The 24,719-nt window shown below is 32.3% G+C and overlaps 2 protein-coding genes across 2 annotated transcripts; one reads left to right on the top strand and one right to left on the bottom strand.

Moving 5' to 3' along the window:
* The first annotated feature begins 6,483 nt into the window (after positions 1-6,483).
* Positions 6,484-13,434, top strand: LOC109804548 (protein REVEILLE 6). The gene is given in 9 exon segments (XM_020366398.3): positions 6,484-6,806; positions 8,472-8,529; positions 10,639-10,762; positions 10,840-11,007; positions 11,153-11,251; positions 12,093-12,202; positions 12,453-12,512; positions 12,878-12,907; positions 12,909-13,434. Coding segments are annotated over 9 exon segments (909 nt in total). The 5' UTR covers positions 6,484-6,594; the 3' UTR covers positions 12,957-13,434.
* Positions 13,435-17,848: 4,414 nt separating this feature from the next.
* LOC109803438 (heat shock protein 83) lies at positions 17,849-21,230 on the bottom strand. The gene is made up of 4 exons (XM_020365013.3): positions 20,975-21,230; positions 20,215-20,356; positions 19,825-20,105; positions 17,849-19,648 (listed from the first exon to the last, which is right to left on the bottom strand). Exons 1-4 carry the CDS (start codon positions 21,095-21,097, stop codon positions 18,095-18,097), a joined length of 2,100 nt encoding a protein of 699 aa, XP_020220602.1. The 5' UTR covers positions 21,098-21,230; the 3' UTR covers positions 17,849-18,094.
* Between the last annotated feature and the right edge of the window lie 3,489 nt (positions 21,231-24,719).

The raw sequence follows: 24,719 nt of genomic DNA, 5'->3' as shown, positions 1-24,719 counted from the left end.
CTAAACAAAAAAAATTACTCCATTAAAAAAAGATATGATTAAAAAAAATCAATCAACACACTTTGTGAATTATAGTATGATTTGTTCCCTTTTAGAAAAAAAATGAAAAGTATAACTCCTAATATCTTCTAAAATGAAAAGTAACTCCTAATATCAATTAAGAAGTAATAATTTGGTATAAATATTAAATGCATACCTAATGACACCAACAAACACTCTTTCAAATGAAGAATACAAATAGAGCAACTTTGGAAGCTCAAGTTGTAGGATTTGCAACACACATATTTAAAGGACTACCTATAAATACCAAGAAGAAGCTTGATCAACATAAAAAGTGTGCTCAAACTTGAAATTTATCATTCTTTGTTGCTTTCAAAAACTTTTTTGTATAGTATGTTTTTAATTATTGTATCACGTCTTTGTGAGAAGACAATCTTTGTGACCTAACCCTTTATAGTTGTTTTCTTTGATTTTCTCATTGTCTTTCATATCATTTTACACATTGCCTTTGTAGCCATTATCTGCGAAATAGTTTTCAAAATCTACTAAAATTTTCAAAGACAGAATTCAATCCCTTCGCTTTCTTGTGTTTATCCACACTCCATAATTTGGTGTCATAGCTTGGCCTCTATAGAGATTGAACATCTAATAGTACTAAATAAGTATATTAAAAGATAATTAATAGTGAAATCCTCCAAAAACCCTTTTGAATAAAGTCTCGTATTTTCAATGGTGAAGACTATAGATACTAGAAACATAGGATGGAGATGTTCATCAACTTAACACAATACAACATCTAGAAAAGTATCACAAATGGAGATATATCAGTTCTAAAGCCTAATAATAAACATTCACGAGGAAAAACATATCCTACAACTTAACACTAAAGCATGAAACATAATAGGTTGCTCCTTATTCAGAATTGAGTATAACAAGTTTTATAGTTGCGAGATTGCAAAAGACATATAGAATGTTATTAGGGTGACACATAAAGAGTAATGAAAATGTTGATAAGTGCTCAAATTGCATATTTTTATGCTTAATTTGGCACTCTTTTTGGGAGAGATGTAAGTAATTTTGGTTGTATTTGACCCTCCAAATAGATGAACTAAGATTAATCTAAGGAGTTACAAGAGTGTAGTTTCTTTGGCTGAAAATATTTCCTTTTTGTGTAGGTTTTGATGAAGTTAGAAATCCAAGGCTATAGCCCCAAAGCCAAAGCTGCAGCCATGAATCCTGAACCAAAAAGAAGTGTTCCAGAGAGTTAAGGCTATAGCTCCAAAGCCAAAGCTGCAGCCTCAAAACAAAGAGGTATTCCAGAGAGTTGAAGCTTTAGCCATGAAACCAGAGCTCCAGCCTTGGAACATTTTGGGCAGTCCAGAAATTCAGAGCTACAGCCACCAATCCAGAGCTGCAGCCTTGGGTTAAAAATCCCAACTTTCCCTTGGACAGAACCTATTTTAGGGCACGAAAGGAAGGAAAAAGGGGGACCGAACAGAAACAGAAAAACGAAAAGAAAAATAGAGAGAAAGATCACCCAGGAGAAGAGGAGAGCTTGAAGATTAGACTTGAATATTGGCTTGCTTGGGAACGAGGATCCATCTTCATTTCTTCTCTTCTATTGTGTAATCTCATCTTGTTATTTGCTATGGCCCTCACCATGAGTGGCTAGTTTCTCTTGGGTTGGATTCAATGTAACTACTAACTCTATTTCTTCTTAGATCTATATGATATTCAGTTCTATTACTTGTGTTTGATTCTTCTCTTAATGCTTAATCCGGTTTGATCACCCGTTTTATGATTTTAGGTTTTTGAACTTTGTTGGGAAACATTTTCAAAACCCGAACTGAATCATTCACCTAATAATCTCTTATTCTAGGAATAGACTTGATTTTATTAGCCATTTTGGTTCAAGTTATTGTCTTAATGCAAGGTGTTAATCTTAAATCATAGAGGAATCATGTTTAGGGTTAACCACCTTAGGGCTCAATTTTGAGGAATCTGGTTGAGCTAATTATTGAACATGGAAGTGATAGAAGTGGAATCATATTTATCTGATGAAGATTAAAAGAATTAGAAAGTACATTTGAATCCAATCTCTTTCTCATATAAGGTTTTCTGTTACATTCATTCTGTTATTTTAATTGCTCTAATTTAAACTTAAATCAATATTTCATTCATGTTCTCTGTAAACAAGAAAGGAAATTACTAGTATCCCCAAATCCCTGAGGACGATATCAAATTACTACAACGAAGCTTGGTCCGCTTGCCAAGAGTGAAAAAACCTTCACTAAATGTTAGGCTCAAAAATTTGTAACTCTTCAAAGGCATTATGAGTTCTTTCCAATGAAAGAGATAAAAACCATTAATAAGATGCATGGAAGACTTCAAATTATTCTAAAATGATTTCAAGCTTTGGGGATTGAGTTTACTAAAGCATAAAATAATCTTAAAATCCTAGACAACCTATCAAAAATCTAGGAACCCAAAGCAGCAACTATTTTTGAAGCTCGTGATCTAAATGCTCTACTCTAGATGAGTTATTAGGATCCTTGAGATTTATTGAGATTAATCTTTTAAAGAGATATTAGATGAAAAAAATAATGATATTGTCCCTTTTAAGATTAGGAAGTCTAACCAAAGAAAGGACAAGGGAAAAACTTTCAATGTCTAGTTTGATCCAAGCAACTCAAACGAAGACTCTACAAACAATGAGATCACACATGTCTAAGAAGTCCAAGAGAATGCTTGAGAAGAAGGGAAGATTTAAGAACTTCCAAAAGAAGAAGGAAAAGTTCAAAAATTATCCAAAGAATAAAGTAGAGAAATAATCTGCTTTAAGTGAAAGAAACCAAGGCACAAAAAGATTAAATGTCCCAAACTCAAAAAAGGTGGTCAATAAGGAATTATAAACAAAAGAAAAGATTGATGGTCACACATGAGAAGATTTAGATAACAATAGTAGCAACAACAGTACAAATGATCAAATGATCAACATTTTTCTTATCACAAAGACAAATGAAACAAATCTTAAGCTAATCTTTGAACCTTAAATTAAGTATGAATCATGTGATAATTCATAATATGCTTTAGATGAATAGCTAACTCTCATATGATTCCTCTTAAATATAAAAAAAAAATATTATGAAAAATGCAACAAAAAAAACTCATCTTTAAAATGTAAAACTCAATAAAGATATGAAAGATTTACTAGAGAAAACAAAACTATTAAAGTTAAGAATTACGATAGATCAATTTGAAGTTAAAACTTTAAAAAAATGAAAAGTTACGATTAACGAAAGATTTTTCCAAGTTTGTTAATGGATCTTATGAATTAAACATGACTTTAAAACATAGAAGATTATTATTTGACAAAAGTGACATAGGGTTTGATAATCATAAAATCAAGACTACCTTCTCTAAGCCTAAAGCACCATATTATAGCTTTTGAGGAAGCAATAATGGTGTCATCTCACAAAATGATATATACATAAAAGATACCGAGGGTGAATAAAACCAAGAGAACTAATACTAGAGGATCGAATATTTAAAAACCAAAATCTCAAACTATTTTTAAGGTCTACATTCCCATATCTGTAACCATAAGAAGGAATGATGTAATTTAGAAGTAATGACAAAGAAAATATCAAAGGTAATAGTAAGATTGAAAATAATTCTTTGCCTATAATAAAAAAATGTATTAATGTTAAAGGGTTAAATTTTAATATGCTTAACATAAGTCAAAATTTTGATAGTAGACATATTAATTGTATCCTTCAACAAGGAAACTACATAGTTAGACAAAATGACAAGTCTTTACTTATTACTAGTTACAAAAGGAATAATCTCCATGAAATTAATCTAGATGATTTATAAAAAAAAATAACATTTCTAGTTTCTAGAGAAGATGAAAATAGATTTGACATAAAAAGTTTGAGCATGTCAATTTGGCATAAGAAACCTACGATACAACATCTAAAGAAGGTGTTCAACTATTTACCCTAAATTTCTTCTCATCAAGATAAATTGAAAAGGATAAGTTTATACTTATTGCTAGTTACAAAAGGAATAATCTCCATGAAATTAATCTAGATGATTTAAACAAACAAAATATAACATTTCTAGTTTCTAGAGAAGATGAAAATAGATTTGACATAAAAATTTTGAGCATGTCAATTTGGCATAAGAAACCTACGATAAAACATCTAGAGAAGGTGTCCAACTATGTACCCCAAATTTCTTCTCATCAAGATAAATTGAAAAGGATAAGAAAATTATTTAAAGGTGGATATTAAAAGAGAAAGCATACTCCATATGTAGGACCCAAACCACTTCCCTCACTACTTAAGTAGGACATTTTTGGAGCTTACTTTATTTTAATAATATCGAGGTTGAGACTGAAACTAAGAAAAATTGAGTGGAAACCGTATCATTTCAAGTCACCAACAAACATCACACCTATGTGTGTGTTTGCATTATAATTAGAAAGTTAAGTTGAACTTAACTTTTTAAACTTAAGTTTAGTTAAAAATGGGTTTAAGTTAACTTGATTAATATTTGGATACCTTGATCTTAAAGTACTTTTATCAAAGAAAAATTTGTTTGGATGATAATAATTAAAAGTACTATTATATGTGTAATTACTAAATGGGTATGAATTTTATAATATAATATAAATGTTATTTATCTCATTATTTTTCATGTATATTTGAATTGATAATGTATTATTTAGTGATAATATTATAAATTAAATTACAAATAATGCTAAAACATTTTCATAACAATTTTAATTAAACTACAATAAAATAAATAAAGAAAAACAACAATTAATTAACAATATAAAACAAGACATGCATTAACCAACGAACCATCATAAAAAATAAAAAATAAAAAAAAGGAGAGCAACAAAAAAAAAAAAGATGAAATGGAAGAAAAAAAAATGCAAGCTTACCAAGAGCAAAGTGATCTTTGTGAACTACATCCAAATTTGTGAATCTTTAGTGCTGATAAGTAAAAGGGTAATGATGTCAATAAACGATTGTTCAAATTAATAATTTCAATAGAAAGGTCAAAAACCGGTTAATGTTAAAGTAAAAGCAACAAACTTGTTGCTTTGGTTAAAACAAAGGTTACGACAAAAAAATCATTCAATGCAACGAAGAAGAAGACGACCAAACATATGGGTGAGACATTTTGTGACTTGTGAACGTTTATTTAGGTATGAAAATGTCAACTTAACCATACCTTATGTGTTTTTCAAATCTTAATGTGAAATCCTAAACCCTAAGAACAACATTAATAAAATATCATAAAAAATATTCTCCCGGAGAAAGAAACTTTACCTATATAAACATATTTGTTTGAAGTTATCTTATAATATTTTCATAAATAAAAGGATATGAAATACGTTTTCCCATGTTTATTACAAGATTACAAAATTAACCTCAAACATATAACATTTTCAAAAAAAACAAAGCTTTCAATTATCTAACTTTTAATTTTTTTTTTCAAAAAAGATATTAAGTACAATTTTTTTTTTTCAATTTAACTTCTTTTACGCTTGTTTTGATAAAAATATTTTCATTATTAAAAAAATATATTTTTTTAAAATATTCAAAATATCATTTCCATCGTTATATCTCTAAAAATATTATTCTGAAAATAAAAACCCATAACAAACAAATGCCTCTGTTTATTTAGCCAAGCTTAGTGAAACGCTCACTTAAAAATAAAATGTTGAAAAGACTCCGAACTCTCTTGTAATGCCGTCGTGGCAATCAACCATTGGTCAGTGCTCACGCCAACAACCTTTACCTACGAATCATATCAACCATGACGTTTTCCTTTTCTTTTCTCTCGGTGTATTTGACGCAATTTCTTACCTCAATAATCTATGCAAAATCCAAAATGCTAAGATATGTTCCGATATATTGGATTTTTTTTTTATTTTTTAAACACGTTATTATATATTAGATAAATATTTGAAAATACTTATTTTACAGAAAATTGTTATCATTTCTAATTTTTATCTGTTAATTAAAAAATATAATACCTAAAATAATGAATATAATTAATTTTAAAAAAAAATATTTTAATCTTTATATTTAAATTTTATTAAAAAATTTATCAAACATTATTATATAAAATCTATCTATTAGTATTTCTGTTGGTGAAAACAACACAATAAATCTAATTGATACTGTATAACTATTTTAATTTTTCACTTTTAAATATATTAATAATGATTTGAGGAACTAAAACAAGATTTTTAAAAATTATAAGAATTAAAATTAATAATTTTAAATTTAAAAAATTAAAACTAAGTTTATCTTAAATTTAAAAAAATTTATTTTAAAAATAATATTTAAGTCTAGTTAGTATTATTTTTCTGTTATGTATAATAAGTGTAAGTATAAATATTTGGGCTTGTAAATATTTATCCCTTTATAAAATGAGATAAGTGGTGCAGTCTGCAGCAGTAAACCTAAGATTTGTTCTCACATAAATTGCCATACGTTTCGCCACAAATCCTGAAGTTAACTCTCTTTCTCTCTCTTTCTCTTACTTTCTCTCTCTAAAGAGTAAAATCTTTGAATGGTTTCCAAAAACCCGAACCCGCCCGAGGGATTCTACTTGGATCCGACCGGCATGGCTCTCTCGGGGATGCCTCCCTTCGCCTCCGTCTCCGCCGCCGCCAACTCGCCGGAGGACGCCGCCAAGAAGATACGGAAGCCCTACACTATCACCAAGTCAAGGGAGAACTGGACTGAACCCGAACACGACAAGTTTCTTGAAGCTCTTCAACTGTAATAATCTTCGCTCTTTTTTATTTATTTTTGTTATGGAAAAATTTAGTGATTGAGTTTTGGTGTTAGGTTCAGACATTGGTTAGTTTAATTTTAGTGCTTGCTGGTGGTTCTTTAAGTTGCGTGAGCTGAATTGTGTGTTCAAGTGGGGAATTTAGGGTTTGGGGGAGGGAGGGATTGGGGTTTGTTTTTTGTGGGGGTAATGTGTTGGAATGGAAATGGTGCATGGATAGGGTAAAGCGTGATTTTCGATGCTGAGTTAGCATGGTAAAATTAGTTGTGAATTAAGGGCCTGTTTGATGTGATTAACTAAGGGGAAATGTCACTTTTTATTTTGTTTTCCATTTTGTATACAAATGTTTGAAAATAAACAAATTAAGTGAGAACAAAGTGGAATTTATGTCTTTGGAACTGAGCTCAAAATCCTGCAATGTGTCAGGTTCGAGCCTTGTAGGTAGAAAACATGTGGTTAGTAGATGATACAGTTTTTCGGCAGGTTGATTGATTAGATACTTTGCACTTATAACACGGTGACCCAAAAAATGTGAGATTTTATGTAATAATTAATGAAAATAGGAGAAAAATAGAAAACAAAATGAAAACAAGTCACAAGTGGCACTTGGTAGTCGTTAGTGAAAATAGGAAATGAAAACAAAAATGTTTTTTTTTTAAACTGAAGTTTTCTATGGTTAATTTTAGCATGGTTGCTTGGTAGAACATAGAAAGGATTAGGATTGTGATGAGATGCTTTGAAAGAGAGAATATCATAAATGATCTCGTAGAGCCAGTAACATATTCTTTTTAAAATGCTTTTTCCTAGAAGCTGGCATGGACATATTTATTTCTTCTTTATGGTGTCAATTATCACTTTTGGTTCAAACCCCATCTGGCATATTACAAGCTACATTGAAGAGGTTGAATTTGAGATATCAATTGGATAAGTGGCAGGGTGAGGATCTTAATCAAGGTTGGAATGTCCATTGTCAAGGAGTGAGAATGGGGATTGGGGGCATTGGGACAATGCTTAATAGCTTTAATACTAGATCAGTAGAACTAGAATTGCACTCAAAACTAAGTTGGTTCAACTATTAAATTCTATTCCATTACATTGTAGTCCTCTGATTGCCTCTATGACAGTTGTGATCATATTAGGAAATTATTACCTCTTTTTTGTAGATCAAAATATTATAGACAGTAGAAATAGAAAGTATGTATATAAGTGAAAAATAAGAACTCCACCTAAAATGAAAAAAGAAGAAAGTAGTGGGCCAAAGTGACTAGAAAAAGCAAAAGCTGGGTAAGCCTTTTGCATTTCAGTAATTGAACGTCTTGTTGAACTAGACTCTTAACCCACTTTCTAAAGACGTCCCTTGAAACATCTATGAGGGTACCGAAGAGAAACCATAAACACAGCTATCCAACAAAAAATTTAGAGAGTCATGCTTGGGAATGTGGGCATTTTTCTCTAACCAAAGTATTCTTCAAACTTTAGCTCTTTTTTTTAAATTTTTTTGGTGATTATTCGAGAATGCCAAGACTTAATTCCTTTTCCTACATGAAATTTAGTGTTTCAAAAGCAAGTGTTTGTTTCTCCCCTTTCTTTGTATTGGGGTTGCCATTTTGCACTATCCTCACACTGTTCTGTTCATTCATTTCTGTATCCAGGTTTGATCGTGACTGGAAAAAGATTGAAGCATTTGTTGGATCAAAGACTGTTATACAGGTAATGCCAAATGTGCAAAAAAAAAATCTTTATTCACCAGAAGTGCATCATCATCTTTAATATTTCTTGATCTGAGTCTAGATATTTCATTTTAGTATGTATCTTGAAAGTATTCCTTCTCTCATTTTCTTGTTAAATTTGTTTTTGTTCCCGATGTTTTGGGAGGGAAGTCAACAGAGCTATGGCAAGAAAGGGGGTATTCACTGATAAAAATCATTTCCAGGTATCATGTTCCATGTGAAGGTTACTTAAAAGTTAAAAATAATTTGATTGTAGAAAATCCATAATGTCATAATGTGGGCAATTGGTTATGTAGTTTTCAAATTTTGCCAATGGAACTTTTATCTTGTTGGAAATGAAATGTCGAAAAAGACAGATATTTTGTTTCCTCCTTGATTTAACATATCTTTCTCAGTGGCATATTGTGCTTGACTGCTATGGTTTGTTGACTCCCTGGTCCATTAAAAAAAGCTTGTATCTTTTATGAGAAAAAAAACTGTTAAACCTAATTTTTGCTCATTTTTTTCTGAGGCAAGGTGCTTCAATTTGAAATTCAAGGTATATCATGAGTTTCATGTTCATTCAATACAATGCAAGTGGTTGCATTGTGATGTCATTGTGCTTTCTACATTATTGTAGAACTGTTGTCAAAAAATGGTTTGTTCCATTAGGTACTTCTCTCTTTTTGTGGTCACTTTGTGATCTAGGTTAATATCTACAGCATTTTAACCATTTGATTTTTAATCTTTTATTATTAGATTATTACATGATGTTTATAACTATCATTCATATCATACTTCGTTGCCCTATGAAAAAAATCGAAAGACCAACTATCCTATTTGCTGTTAGGTGCAGACCCAGGAATGGTTTTTGTAATCTTATCATGCCTTCACATGTGAGAACAGAACATGGGCAAAGCATGATAAAAGTTTTCATAAAGAACCAACTGCACTCAAATTTTAAATTGTTAGTAAATAGAAGGGAATGGCTTTACCTCTGACAAGAAAATAATGCAAATTGCTTTTGATGACATACATACTGACATGCCGACGATCCTTTTGATTGCCCCAAAAACCAGCAAATATGATCAGGGAGCAATAATTTATGTTAGGCATTATTTATGACAGAATATTAAAATATAATTTGATCCATGCCACCTACCCCACTTAGCGGGGAAATGCTTGGTGTTTGTTGTTTAGGTTGAGACAAGTGTCTGGAGCTGAGCTGACTTGAAAATTTGAATATACATACATACATACATACATATATATATGTATGTATATGTGTGTGTGTGTATATATATATATATATATGAATGTTTGAGTTTTTGGGGTTCGTGTTATTTTAAAATTTTGAGTTCCCATGTAATGTTCATTCCTTATACCAGTAGATGGAGAAATTTAAAATAGTATGGAATTTGAAATACTTGGAAATTTAATTGTTTCAATTGCATTCCTTTTATTTTCAAAATTCTTTATTTGGATAAAGCAATTCAAATTCCTTGTATTTCAAATTGTTTATTTGGATAAAATTATTTAATTTCTATCATATACTATTTTAAATTATTTAAATTAAAAAAATTAAAAATAATTTAAAATTGAAAAAAGAAGTTGCCAAAAGTTAAATGATTAACATAAACTATGAAAATACCATTTAACAAGAAAAAAGTAAATATTGATAACTTTATACATTTGTATCTTATCAATAGAAATATATATTTGCTAATGGATAGGGATAGGGATAGGAAGAGAGAGGAGGAGGGGAGGAGATGTAGAAAAAGGTATAGAGAGAGAAGAGAGAGGGAGAAAGTTGCAGCACAGACAGAGCATGCACTAAAAGTCAGAAGTGAGAGAGTTCAGATGACACTGGCAGAGAAGAGGCATTTTCAAATTCTTTCATTTTAGGTGTTATTAGAAATTCCTACATTTTGTTTTAAAAAGAAAATTCCTTTCCCGTCATTTTGAATATTATTTGCATTTGATATTCAAGTCATTATGATGTGTGGTATTTTAAATCCACTTTAAAATGGAATTCAATTCCCAATTCCTCATCCAAACACACTACAATTTAGTTTAAGGACTAGAATGATAATTTCTTTTGACTTTGTAGATACGCAGCCATGCGCAGAAATACTTTCTAAAAGTTCAGAAGAGCGGAACAAGTGAACATCTTCCTCCACCCAGGCCTAAAAGAAAAGCTGCCCATCCATATCCTCAAAAAGCTTCAAAAAATGGTCATTATCTTTCACCATTTTTTTTTTACACAATTTAAGAGCATTAAATCTAATAATTTGTGATTAATATCTGGCAGCTCCTGTACTCTCGCAAGTGTCGGGATCTCTTCAATCTTCACCGGCTTTGCTTGAACCTGGATGTATCCTAAAGAATGATTCCTCACCAATGCTTAAAAGTCCTATTATGAACACTGTGGTGTCGTCCTGGTCAAACAACACCTTGCAAGCAATCAATTTATCCCCTGGTATTAAATGCTACAATTTTCTGTACCTTAAATTTTGCTTATATTGATGCTGGCATAGTTTGTTGAAGACACTTGTCTCCAAAACAAAAAATATTAAAAATACCAACTACTTTCTTGTGTTGGCAACTATATATATTTATTGCAGTGGCAAAAGTGAATATTTGCAGTAGTGGTGAAAGCACTCCTAAAGTTCGGCCAGTTGGTGAATCTAATGGTCAAGGGAATAAAATCCATCCATTGAGAGGTCAGTTTTTAGTGGTTTTTCTTTATAGATTCAAGTTGATTTTCTTTGATAGTTACATGTATGCATGGCAAGTTTAGTGTTATAAAAATAGTTTGTGCTGACAGTGGTGTATAATGTATATTCAGTGTGTGCTTGATGCAAGTTGTATATCAAAAAACTACACTATCTAGAGTTGAAGTAGGGCTGTCAAATGGATAGATTGGTCAAAGTTTTATTTTGATTATAATGGACGGATTAAAAACAATCTATTTGTGCATTTATTATCCATTAAAAGTTCATTAAAAAATTAATTTTGTCCATGATTCATTTAATAAAACATCCAATCCATCCATTTGACAATTTTTTTTATTGATGGATATCCAATCCATGATCCATACATAAAATTATTTTAAAATTAAATAATTTTCTGATTATTTCAAAAATTTAACTCGTACTATGATATAACTAACATGCTGAAAAATATAAGCTCTCAGCTTTTATTTGAATTCAACGGTACTCTACAAATTATGCTGAAAATTCTTGTATTTTGCTGATATTTTCTCATGGCACCTTAAGTTTATTATATTTGATGGAATCCTGTGTCTGGAACTTATTGTCATTTTAAATGTATTTGCTTCACGGATGTAATAGTTTTGTGACTCATTTCATCTCACATTTGTCATATCTTGAAAGCTGTTTGAGGTGCTTTCTACAAACTCCCACTTTGACCCACATACAGAATTCCTCATAAAATCATTTTTTCCTTGCCAGGCGACTTTCCTTTTTATGCTATTGTGTTGATTCTTTTATACTTACTATTGTCTTGTTTTTTAATTAGTATTTTATTTTATTCTATGTGCAGTTCTTCCGGATTTTACTCAGGTATATGGCTTCATTGGCAGTGTATTTGACCCAAATGCAACTGAGCATCTCCAGAAACTAAAAGAGATGGACCGTATTGATGTTGAGACGGTATGACTAAGTTTTTCCAATCCAATATTTGCTATTCTGTTCAGCTAGATTGGATTGTGCTGTATATACTTTTTAACAAATTAGTTTTTAATATGCTTCAGGAAATTAATTGGTACTTCCTAAAATGACATTAAAGCTTTATTTGAGCCTGACTTATTACTGATTTGTGTCAACTACAATTGTATAAACTATAAATGAATTTATGCTTGTTCAAAAGTACTTACAAATGTATGTCCTTGGCTCTTTATAGGTGCTATTGTTAATGAGAAACCTGTCTATCAATTTAACTAGCCCAGATTTTGAGGATCATGTAAGTATTCAAGTTACTGATCTTTATATTGCTATAAATATCTAGTATGGATCGTGTCATGATGAGTGATTGCCTACCCTGTTTAAGCACCATCAGAGTCCATTTTGATGGTGTTATCTTCTTTTTGTTTCATTTTTGACTGCCCTTATCATTTGGAGTAAGATTCAGTTAAGTATGGAGGGAAAAATGTATGTTCAGATGGTATATTAATTTCTGAGTTTGAAAATCGTGACTAGTATGACTTAAGGAGTTAATTGGCTGAAAAGACATTCAATTGAATCTTTAGAGGAAAGAAGGAACAATAAGGAACTTGATATACGATGGTCATCCTATTTACTAATGTGCATGCATCATAATTCGTGCAGAGAAAGGTTCTTTCATCATATGAAGTTGAAGCCAGAGAGAAATAACAATCAATGTAGATACACAACCCGTGCACAATGAACAGTTGAAAAATGCTAATGGGGTGGAGGCAGAAGATGGCTTCATTTTTCACCAATTGGATGCAGTTCGGGTGTTATTTTGCATGATGTGGTAAGATAGTGTTGGAAAGGCAACAAGCTGAAGATGTTCGAGTCAGCCAAATTTTTACCCTGCTAAGTTTTATTTTGCTGTTGCTCGTCATCGTAGCTATGCAAAGCATTAATCTTCATCATTCGTTATTATGTGTATATATGAATCACGTAATTAACCTATTAAAAAGAAAATAATAATGTGAGAATGTATAGTTATTTCCTAGTTTTGTGTAGGTCTGTACAGCACCTAATATTTGTGTATTAAATTCAACCGAAAATAAAATATTTGGAATCAAGAATGTTTATTCTAGTTTTGTGTAGGTCTGTACAGCACCTAATGTTTGTGTATTAAATTCAGCCAAACATCAAATATTTGGAAGGAAGCAATATTATATTCATAGTCTGTACTGTAGGCATCTTATTAATTTTTCCCAGTTTAAAGTATTTTAGGCACTGGAAATGGAAATGAACCGTAACAAGAACTTAAGATACTAACCTTGCTACACAAATGGGATTGGAGCATTTTTTTATATTATTCAGTCAAGAGGTGTGTTTTGTATAACTAGTGATTCATCAGAAATAATAAATGGTAATCTCTAGCCTTGGCACTGTTGAGTTGTTGAAGACTAAACAATTTCATAGATAACCAAAAAGAGGGGGTCTTGAGCAAATTTGTAATTACAAAAACGGTATGGTCAGAACTTCAATGAAATCGAAATCGAGATCATGGCATTTTCGAGTAATCTCACTCAAATGAGTTATAGTTGAAGACTGATTGTTTTTATGTCAAATAATCATTAAAGTGGGTTGTCTCTTTTAACAAAATCTTTTTCATATATGCTGTCAAGAGTTGAATATTTGACAACATGCATAAAAAACTCGTCTATCTACATATTGTGTTGACTTAGTTACTCAAATAAATTTAGTTTTCTTTTTTCACTCAAATGAATATAATGAAAGGTGTAAATATCTATTGTTAAATAGATGTAATATAAACAGTTAGATTAAAAAATATTGCAATAGTATTGTGTTGCAAGAATATAAAATCTTATACAGCCCAAACTGATCCAGTGACAAGTTTTTCCAAAAAGGGAATCCAGTTGAATTAAATTCCCTCGTATTTCAAATTTCTCGAAATTTCAAAACGCCTCTATTCGAACACAATGCTTGGTAATGGAGCAGTTAGTTAGGTGCAAGTTTTTATTGAATCCGAACATAACCATCACAAAACAAATTATATAACTAGTTATATTAGTTAATTTTATTAAATTTATAAAATAAAATCATGATATATTATTTTTATTTTTCCTTTATTATTAAATTTTTTTATTAGAGATGAAGACTTTACTAATTTTGAGAAGAGAGATAGTTTAATGTTGTACACCTCATCATGACCTATATGCTTATCGAAGGTTAGTTGAAGGATTGTTTTAGCTTATCAAGTTTACAGGAATTTTTGTTCATGGATTATTTTTATTCGAACTAGTAAAGTTTTTAATTTAGGTATGTAATAAGTAGGAATCATATGGGTTATTTGAACTTTAAAATACTATGTGAATGGGCTTTAGATAACTTATATTCTTAGCTTACCATGAATGAGGCTTACATATCAAAGAAACATGATCACAATTAAACAAGCGTCTAAAACTAGTTGAGGTTCAATTTTATGTGATTTACCGTACAAAGATTTCTAGACATTCTTTGATGATTATCATACATATAAACATTTAAATGAATCGAATGAACAATATATATATTGATCACAAAAATTATAATTTGTTTGCTTCCAATAATCGTTGAATTACAATGCATAAAGATTCTGAAAAGTAATGGAATTACACTACTACACTATATTAACTAGGTTAGAACTACTCTAAGAAAAGAAAAGAAAAGGGTGACCAAGAAATCATATTCAGAATCTCGTGCACTGGAACCATGAATGTAGGCAGTGGATGCATGTGAACTTGTAAGTATTGAATTTTCGATCTCTTCGAATGAGCCTGCCTTATCTATTTATAGAGAATAGGAAAGAGTAATTACTTTTGAGTTGGTTCAACATGGGGTGTGCAACTGTCCCATGTTACACGACATGGGTAACTCCCTTCAACCGTTCTTAACTTCTCGCTATTGCATTTACATCTTTGACTCTCGAATAATATCTTCGAGATCCTTGGCTTTAATATTTTTGAGAAACAATTGTTACCCATTGGACTCTTGTGATCTATAACAATCTTATGATTCACGTAAATATGGAGAACCTCCTTGAACCGCTCATAATTATACCCCTTTAACTTGTCGAATAGTTCCTTGAAGATATTTCAATTACTTAAGGATTTCTCTAAATTGTCCCAACACCAACACTCCCAGAAAACTTATGCAATAAATAAACTAAGTTAATATGTCTCCAAACATATGCAAGAGCATATGAAGCAGTACTGTGAGTTCTAAAGTATATTAAAAGTTCCTCTAGGAAAAATACATTCTTCTCTACCACTTCCAATCTAAAATTCACTCGTTTAGGAGAGTGTTTCTAGCATGAAGTACTTTATTATATGCCTCATTAATATACCACTAAATTGATTTATTATTGCCGGTTAAAATCGAAAGAAAAATAAATAAAAATCATAAGTATTTTTAATTTATAATAAATTAAACTCTAATGTGGGATCATAATAATGGTGTCTTAAAAGTTTAGAATTTGTTTGTGTTGAGATTGGCACGTGACATGTCTACAGTGTCGCCGTCTCCGGCATCATCCACGGCTAGGCCACCGCCACAAACACCACCCTCTTCCAACACTACTAGTCCCTCGCCATCCACCACCACCACCGCAACAACCCCCTTCTCCCCTTTCACCGCCTCTATCAACCCCACCTCCGGCGGTGCCGCCGCCTATTCCGCTGTTAGCACCTCCCCCTATGTATGGAACTTCCTCTCCATTAGCACCTCCACCATCACCACCACCGTCTTCACTACCGCCAACTTCTCCGGCGCCGCCACTAATTCCACCTAGCTCTCTACCACTGCCACCACCGTCAGCACCAATTCCATTAAGAAGCCCTTCACCGCCCCCACCATCAAACCCTTCTAACAATACATCCCCACAGCCATCAACACCACCACCAAACAATTCATCACCATCACCACTACGAAATTCGCCACCTCCTCCGGCTGCCATGCCGCCACAATCCCCGCCACCTAAAAATTCACCACCCCCTACGACAGGACCACCCCCCAGAAACTCCACTCGGTCACCGTCGCCACTAGTTAATTCACCTGTGTTGCAGACAAGGTCATCGCCGCCACCGACACTAGCCCCATCCACCCCTCCTCCTAGGATTAGTCCTCCTCTACACCAAGTTCTCAACCAATTCCACCTTCAAATTCTACACCAAGATCATCACCTCCACCTAGGTTTAGGCCATGGAAGCTCTACATCTCACTCATTCTGTTGGAGTCAAAAGTCCCACTACCGCAGATTGAAGGGTTTGAGAGTTAGAATTTAGAAGAAAACCAAAACTTTCCGATTAATCCTTAAAATATTAATTTTTTCATTTAATAATACATTAATTATAGATTAATTATATTATTTTAAATAAAAATATCAAATTATTTAATTAAAAGTCACAAATCTTAGTCATTCAATTTTTAAAAAATATGTTTAATAGTAAAAATTATTACTTTATTCATATATCACATTTCTTAATACATCATGTTAGAATTTTTCCATTTAAGATTCTGATTAGACGTCTCTGACTCTAAAAGATATGTTTCTAACTTTTCCAGTATTTTGGACCATCATTAGTTTTTGAAAATAGGAGAAACAAGTCACTAAGTCACTATATTAAGATATTTTCTAGGTTAACTATCAGATATTGGCTTCCACTATCTGCAAAATTAAATGGATCCTTTTTTCTATTGCATCCTATTCTCTTGTATTGTGACAATAATTCTATCATACAAATAGTTCAAAATTCAACCTTCCATGAACACACGTGGTACATTAAAATTAACTGTTGCTTGTCTGTCGGAAATAAACTTCGTCAAGGTATTATTCATCTGTTGCCGATCTCGTTTTTCGCTCAATTGACTAATATTCAATATAACATGATTAATATATATGTTTAGCTTGCGAACGCTATTGAATAATACAGATAATTAATTTGTTATCCTTATAGTAAAAGACTGTAATTAAATTTGATTAATTAAGATTATGATTAGATAAAATCAGTCGAATAATATTTAACATACTATTTTATAGTCAGTATTTAATACTCTGACTCAACTCTTTCGTGATCTTGGAAAACTTCATCCGGAGAATTACAGGTGCAAAGATGCTTGGCTTATCGAGGCTATTTGGTCTTTGATTCTAAAGTAAGCTCAAAATGATTTTTGTTTCTTTGCTTATCAGTTCTATCAAGGATCCGTTTTCCATACATTTTTGACCATGAAATCGATCAATTTGTGCATATCAAAAAGTTAGAATTAAGTTGACGCATTTTGCCCCAACACAATAATTAATTAATTATTCGTCAAGTCATGAATATTATGATACTATAATCGGTCGTACCCCTTCAAGCATGTCATTTTAAAACCAGCAGAACCTAATATGATTCGTTCAGAGTGTATATTGACTCAAGAACATTCTTGTCGGTTTATTTTTCATTCTGAGGACCACTAATCCAAACCCATGTATCATTGCACAACTTCATATGCATAGAATTTATGTCTGTTGTTGGTACGGTACTTTCTCTAATGGTATGTACATTTTCATGTAAAGCATAGGCATCACACATTTATCCAAATAGGAGTCAGAAAAACTAGGACGCTGAAAATATATGCTCTTTCCATTAATGTGTGTATTTAGAACCAACACTGACAAAATAGGTAGATGCAACAGCAGACACATTTTCACATCACAAAACTAAAAAACTCGTTACAACAACCACAAAGGGAAGGAAAAATAATTAAGGAAAAAACTAAATTACCATGGCATCCACCACCATTTGACAGACTAAACCAGACAGGAACCACAATTCAATTCAACAAACACAAGACCTTCGGCCTTTAGTCCACTTCCTCCATTTTGCTCTCCTCTGCACCATCCTCTTCCAATGGGGGCATGTCAACATCTTCTCCACCATTCTCATCCTCGTCAATGCTGAGACCCAACTTCAACATCCTGTGAATCCTTGCAGCAAATGTGTTAGGCTCATCAAGGCTGAAGCCTGAAGTCAAAAGGGCTGTCTCAAAGAGAAGCAACACAAGGTCCTTCACTGACTTATCATTCTTGTCAGCTTCAGCCCTCTTTCTCAGCTCCTCCATGATACCATTGTCAGGGTTGATCTCCATGGTCTTCTTGGAAGACATGTAGCCACTCATGCTGTTGTCTCTCAGAGCCTGAGCCTTCATGATCCTCTCCATGTTTGCAGTCCATCCGTATTCACCAGTCACCAAACAGCATGGAGAGTCAACAATTCTGTCAGAGACAACTACCTTCTCCACTTTGTCTCCCAGAATGTCCTTCATGACCTTGCAGAGATCCTCGAATGATTTCTTCTTCTCCTCTTTCTTCTTTTTCTCTTCCTCAGTCTCATCATCCAACTTCAAACCTTCCTTCGTGGCCGACACCAGTTTCTTGCCATCGTACTCCTTGAGTTGTCCAACTGCATACTCATCAATGGCATCCACCATGAAGAGAACTTCATAGCCCTTCTTCTTGAGCCTCTCCAAGAAGGGGGAGTTCTCCACAGCCTTTTTGCTCTCTCCAGTGATGTAGTAAATGTCCTTCTGACCTTCCTTCATTCGTGTGACGTAGTCCTTCAAGCTTGTCAACTCGTCTCCACTCTTTGTTGAGTGGTATCTGAGCAAATCAGCCAACTTGGCCCTGTTTTGGCTATCCTCGTGGATACCCAACTTCAAATTCTTCGAAAAAGCATCATAGAACTTGTTGTAATCCTCCTTGTTCTCCGCAATCTCGTTAAACATCTCAATACACTTCTTCACGAGATTCTTCCTGATCACCTTCAAGATCTTGTTCTGTTGCAGCATCTCACGTGAGATGTTGAGGGGCAAGTCATCGGAGTCAACAACACCCTTCACAAATCCAAGGTACTCAGGAATGAGCTCCTCACAGTTGTCCATGATGAACACCCTCCTGACATAAAGCTTGATGTTGTTCATCTTCTTCCTGGTGTCAAACAAATCAAAGGGTGCCCTTTTTGGAACAAAGAGGATAGCCTTGAACTCGAGCTGGCCCTCCACAGAGAAATGCTTCACAGCCAAGTGCTCTTCCCAGTCGTTGGTGAGGCTCTTGTAGAAAGATGCGTATTCATCCTTGGTGATCTCTTCTGGCTTCCGCAGCCAAATTGGCTTCTGCTTGTTGATGAGCTGCCACTCGTGAGAAACCTCCTTGATCTTCTTCTTCTTCTTGGAATCTTTCTCCTTCTCCTCGTCAACTTCCTCAACTTCCCCTTCTTCCTCCTTCTTGGGCTCATCATCTTCGTCATCACTGATCTCCTTCTCGGTGGTCTTCTCAGTCCAAAGGTAAATGGGATAGCTAATGAATTCAGAGTGCTTCTTCACAAGATCTTTGATCCTTCTCTCTTCCAAGTATTCCAACTGTTCACAATCCAAGACGTTTATCAATCACATAAGTTCAACATAACTAAGAAAGTACTAAAATCAAGTAACAACATGAATCGAGTACAAAACCAAAATTTTCAACAACACAAAGTAACGGGTAGCATCAAATCAACTAACAATAAAATGGGGTTAAAACGATCACTTAACACTACCTGATCTTCCTTGAGGAAGAGGGTCATCTTGGTTCCCCTTCCGAGTTGCTCGCCATCGGTGTCCCTTGTAACCGTGAAAGATCCACCAGCCTGAGACTCCCAAATGTACTGTTCATCATCGTTGTGCTTGGTAGTAACCACGACCTTCTCCGCAACAAGGTAAGCAGAGTAGAACCCCACACCGAATTGCCCAATCATGCTGACATCAGCACCAGCCTGCAACGCCTCCATGAACTCCTTTGTCCCCGACCTCGCAATAGTACCCAAGTTGTTCACCAAATCTACAACACAACCCAAGACACAAAAACCAGAGTCAGCAAAAAACGGAAACGTTTCCAAATCAGCATCTGCAACTCCGAGCAGACGATCATGTTGCAGTTAATACATTACCTGCTTTAGTCATTCCAATGCCACTGTCGATGATTGAAAGAGTCTTGTTGGCCTTGTCAGGCACGATCCGAATGAAGAGCTCTGGTTGAGCATCGAGCTTGCTCTTGTCGGTTAAACTCTCGAATCTAATCTTATCCAAAGCCTACATTATACAGAAATTCCAAACACTGTTAGACTCACAATTAAGGAAATTAATATAAGAACAAGAAATGCGTATAGTAAGCAATCTCAATTGGTTGTAATTCACTCCATTATTAAAGGAGAAAACTTAAATGTATACATTTGTGTGTTCTTCCGCTAATCAAAATCTCAAATTTCACATTAACAATTTGCATAGAAAATTAAAGTTCACATAAATTATAAAAATTAAACTTCAATTCTAGTTAAAAGAGAAAGATCAAAAACATAAATAGTGTACTTCATCAATCAAATTAATTCAGAGGTGGAAAATGAAATAGAACAAACAATAACGCATGATCAACATAGTACAACCAATGCGATGTCCATGGCATCGAGAACACGTGTTTGATTAATATCTGTTTCTTCGTGTTCAAAAACTATTCACACTTACATTAAGAAAGAAAATTCAAAATCTGTAACGGTCAAATGCGAGACTCTGTTGAATTTTAGTAAAATGCTATACTCTGTTTTACTCTTCGGGATTCACGTGATGTGTGATTGATTTGATACTACACATAAGTGATTGTTTGTAATTGGAATAACCGAAAAAGTGAAACTACAAAGAGCGAAAGAAGCTTACATCGGAACTGTTGCTAATGAGTTCACGCAAGAAGATCTCCTTGTTGCTGTAGAACGTGTTGATGATGAGACTCAGAAGCTGGTTGATCTCAGCCTGGAACGCGAAGGTTTCAGCATCCGCCATTGAAGATAACCGCAGAGAACGAAACTAGGAAACAGCAGAGAGCGAATTGCAGAGAAGAAAATTGAGGAAGCGCAGAGAGCGAATTGCAGAGAGTTGAATCCGTTGAAGGCAGAGAAAAGAGAAGGGTTATTTATATAGAAACGATGTTAGTTGGGTGGAGCAAGTGGTGCGAAAGAAGGGGTTCTGGATTCTTCTACCTCTCTCTCGACTCTCCCATTTTTGGGTTTGTTTGTTTTTTTTGAACGAATAGCGCGTGGGAACAGACGGTGTCGTTTCGCTTTTTGAGTTTCGCGGCAAGGTATCGCGAACTTTCTATGGAAACGGTTGTGCCTTCGCTCTAGAATGTTCCTTCTCTCTCCGTTGACGACGACTTCAACGGTTAGGGGTTTCCAAAAACAAAAAAATAAAAAATAACTTTATGAGAAAAACATTTGTCTTAATAATTAAATGAATTTTATTTTATATATCAAGACAATTCTTTATAAATTTTAAGAGGTTTTTACTCTTTATTTTATATATCAGTAATTTAATTTTATTAATTAAATACAAATTATTATTTTTTAAATTTAAACTGCATCATAATTATTTCATAATTTTCATATCTCACACTACTAGTAAGATATAGAGTATTTTTTTTTAATTAATCTATACTAATATATAAAAAAGATATTCTTCTTAATAATTATTTTATTTTTCATATTTTATTAATTATTATATTTTTTTATTTTAAAAAATTAAGAAAAAAAATAATATTTTAATTAATTTAAAATTTCGAAACTAATGAACTAAGTATAACATCGGTTTGATGAATATAATCTTATAATTTTATTTTTATTTTTATTTTATCTTTAGCAGAGACATGGAATATTTCGATCTCACTAATTTTATAATGACAATGAAAATGTGAAGTTGTATACTTATACTCTCTCCATAATAATATAAACAATGTAAAATAATATGTGAAATAAAATGAAGTGTGTTTCATAAAAGTATCAAAAGTTTACTTTTTTAATATATTTAATATAAAAAAAATAATGATAAAATCATGTATTTTTAAATAAATTAGAGATCAAATTTTATACTTAACTAAATTTTCAAAAATAAAAATTTATCTACACAAAATCTTAATAAATATAATATATGTTTGTGTTTAATTTTCATTATTATCGATGGAAAGATTTTTATTTGAACAATCAATACTATAAGTATAAGTCACGCATTTACCAAAAAAAATAATATATAAAAAATACTCTAAGTCACGCTAGAGAAATATCAATTTAATTGTTTCAATTTAAATTAATAATAACTTGATTATAAAATTATTTGAATCATTTAATAGAATTTATAAATCACCGATATAATTGTTTTATTAAAATCAACTATATATTAAGTTTATGTTTATAAGAGTTTATAAATAACTTATTTTTATTTATTTTATTTTATAAATATTTATGAGGATATTTGGACAAAGTTATAAAATATTTTAAATATTTTATAAAATATTTTGAGTTTATTTTAATACACCGTTCAATATAAACCCGTTTGATCAAACAACTTATTTAAGGTTTTATTGAATAAGTTTTTATGTACTAAAAATTTTATGTCATAAGTGTTTAAAATTTAATAAATTATTGCAATTAAATATACTTGCTAATAAATATTTTTACAATTTTAAAATGTTTGGATATATCATTATTTAAGTATTTATAAAATGTTATTTATTTTAAGAATTACAAATGAAATTTTGACTAAAGTAAAATAAAATTGTTTAATCCTTACAAAGTTATCTGGTTTTGATTTTAGTTGTAATGACTTGTCATAATTGTCATCGTAAATAGAATCACTGCCACTAGTATGGAAAATTAAATTATTAAGACATACAAGATCAAAGAAAGTAACGCACCATACATCTGAACTGATATAAATAAGTCATATATATATATGTGTGTGTATGTGTACAATAATCTCAAATAATTTTATACCCTAGTGCCATTCATATACGACTATACAAGTTATACGTAGTAGTACTACCATGAACAAAAAGAATCATGTCCCTACTAACAGTAGCTCTTCATACCTAGCTTTAATTGTTCTCATAAAATGTATGATCATCCTAGTCCAAACCACCATGAAAACAAGAAAGAATAAGCTAGTTTGAATATATATATATATATATATATATATATATATATATATATATATATATATGTATATATACAGAACAATCATATAATATACAATATCACACCACAATCATACATGAAAGCTACAACACTCCCAACAAAAATGTATCACATCCAAACCATGTCACACAAGACATCAACAATGCATATGAACACACCTCAACACACATAATATGCAACATATCGACCAAATCGTCGTTACGCATTCACCTACGAAAATCTCCTAACAACATGAACAATCTAAGTGATTTCCATCCTATCAAACCAACTCAATCGTTTTCAAGCCCGAAGTGCCGACTCAAACATAGTAAAATGGGATATGTACCAATCCCTCTTTTAGTTTCTCAAGTCTTATCACACTAGGAAAGTTCAATTCCATAATTAGGAATAGTATAGTGAGGTATAGGTTTACCACAACCTTGACATGCATTATCAAGTCACATATGAAATTCGCTCAATGATTATCCTCATGGAATCATGCAACCTTTTCAGGTACATGGTTAAGGATTATAGCCTTTAACCTCCTACCTTACTCAACCACTACCTAAGGATTTATAAGAGACTCAAGACACCTCAAAAACTTACTCCAAGTAATACACCTGCTCAAGGAGGGTTTTTCCAATAGTGATTTACTAGAGCACCACTTTAAAAAACCTATATGGGATCTTCAATTTTTAAAATAATTTCCTCTTCTCAAGTCCTAACTTAGCCACCATGCTTTAATGTCATACTGCATTCTCAACATCTACACCTCAACATACATTTATTATATACATCACATCTAATTAATGCATATAGAGATCAACAACATCAATCATGTATAGCATACCAATGCTTAATAATTCATTCAATAATAACATACCAATACTTAACAATTCATTTAAGTATAACATATCAAACATACATAGCATATCAATGCTCATCACCATTTTAACTACACAAATGTAGCATATAAATGCTTATTATCATCATCATCTTATGTCATACAACATGTACCAACATAAATATACATCAAGATTTTACAATCAAAGCAACATGCAACCATACATCAAGAATTCACCATGAGTTAAAGATTCATAGCTTCAAAAACCCCATTTTGTTGTTAATTTCATTAAGAGGAATGGGGAAAAAGCAACAGAGGATTTGTCACTCAACATCAAAAGCATTGCTCAGCCCCAAATTCTCTATCAACCCTAATGCTCAGCATCCAAAAGTAATGCTCAACCTCAAAATCTCTATCAATCATAGTGCTCAACCTTGAAGAGCAATGCTTAGCCTCAAAATCTTTATCAGTCTGAATGTTTAGCCATGAATAGTAATGCTCAAACTCAAAATCTCTACTAGTCTCAATGCTCAGCCTCGAAGAGCAATGCTTAGCCTCAGAATCTCTGTTAGCCCAAATGCTCAACATTGAAAGTAATGCTCAACATTGGTACAAG

The sequence above is a fragment of the Cajanus cajan genome, chromosome 1 (assembly GCF_000230855.2).
Source record: "Cajanus cajan strain Asha chromosome 1, NIPB_CcT2T_4, whole genome shotgun sequence".
Lineage (NCBI taxonomy): Eukaryota > Viridiplantae > Streptophyta > Magnoliopsida > Fabales > Fabaceae > Cajanus > Cajanus cajan.
This window is presented reverse-complemented; position numbering and strand designations above follow the sequence as displayed.

What these genes read in the sequence shown, in the direction of transcription:
- LOC109803438 (XM_020365013.3), bottom strand. Translation starts at nt 21,097, where the DNA reads ATGGCGGATGCTGAAACCTTCGCGTTCCAGGCTGAGATCAACCAGCTT. An exon ending in CATTGGAATGACTAAAGCAG is followed by an intron (nt 20,106 to 20,214) that starts GTAATGTATTAA and finishes GTTGTGTTGTAG; the next exon opens with ATTTGGTGAACAACTTGGGT. An exon ending in TCTTCCTCAAGGAAGATCAG is followed by an intron (nt 19,649 to 19,824) that starts GTAGTGTTAAGT and finishes GATTGTGAACAG; the next exon opens with TTGGAATACTTGGAAGAGAG.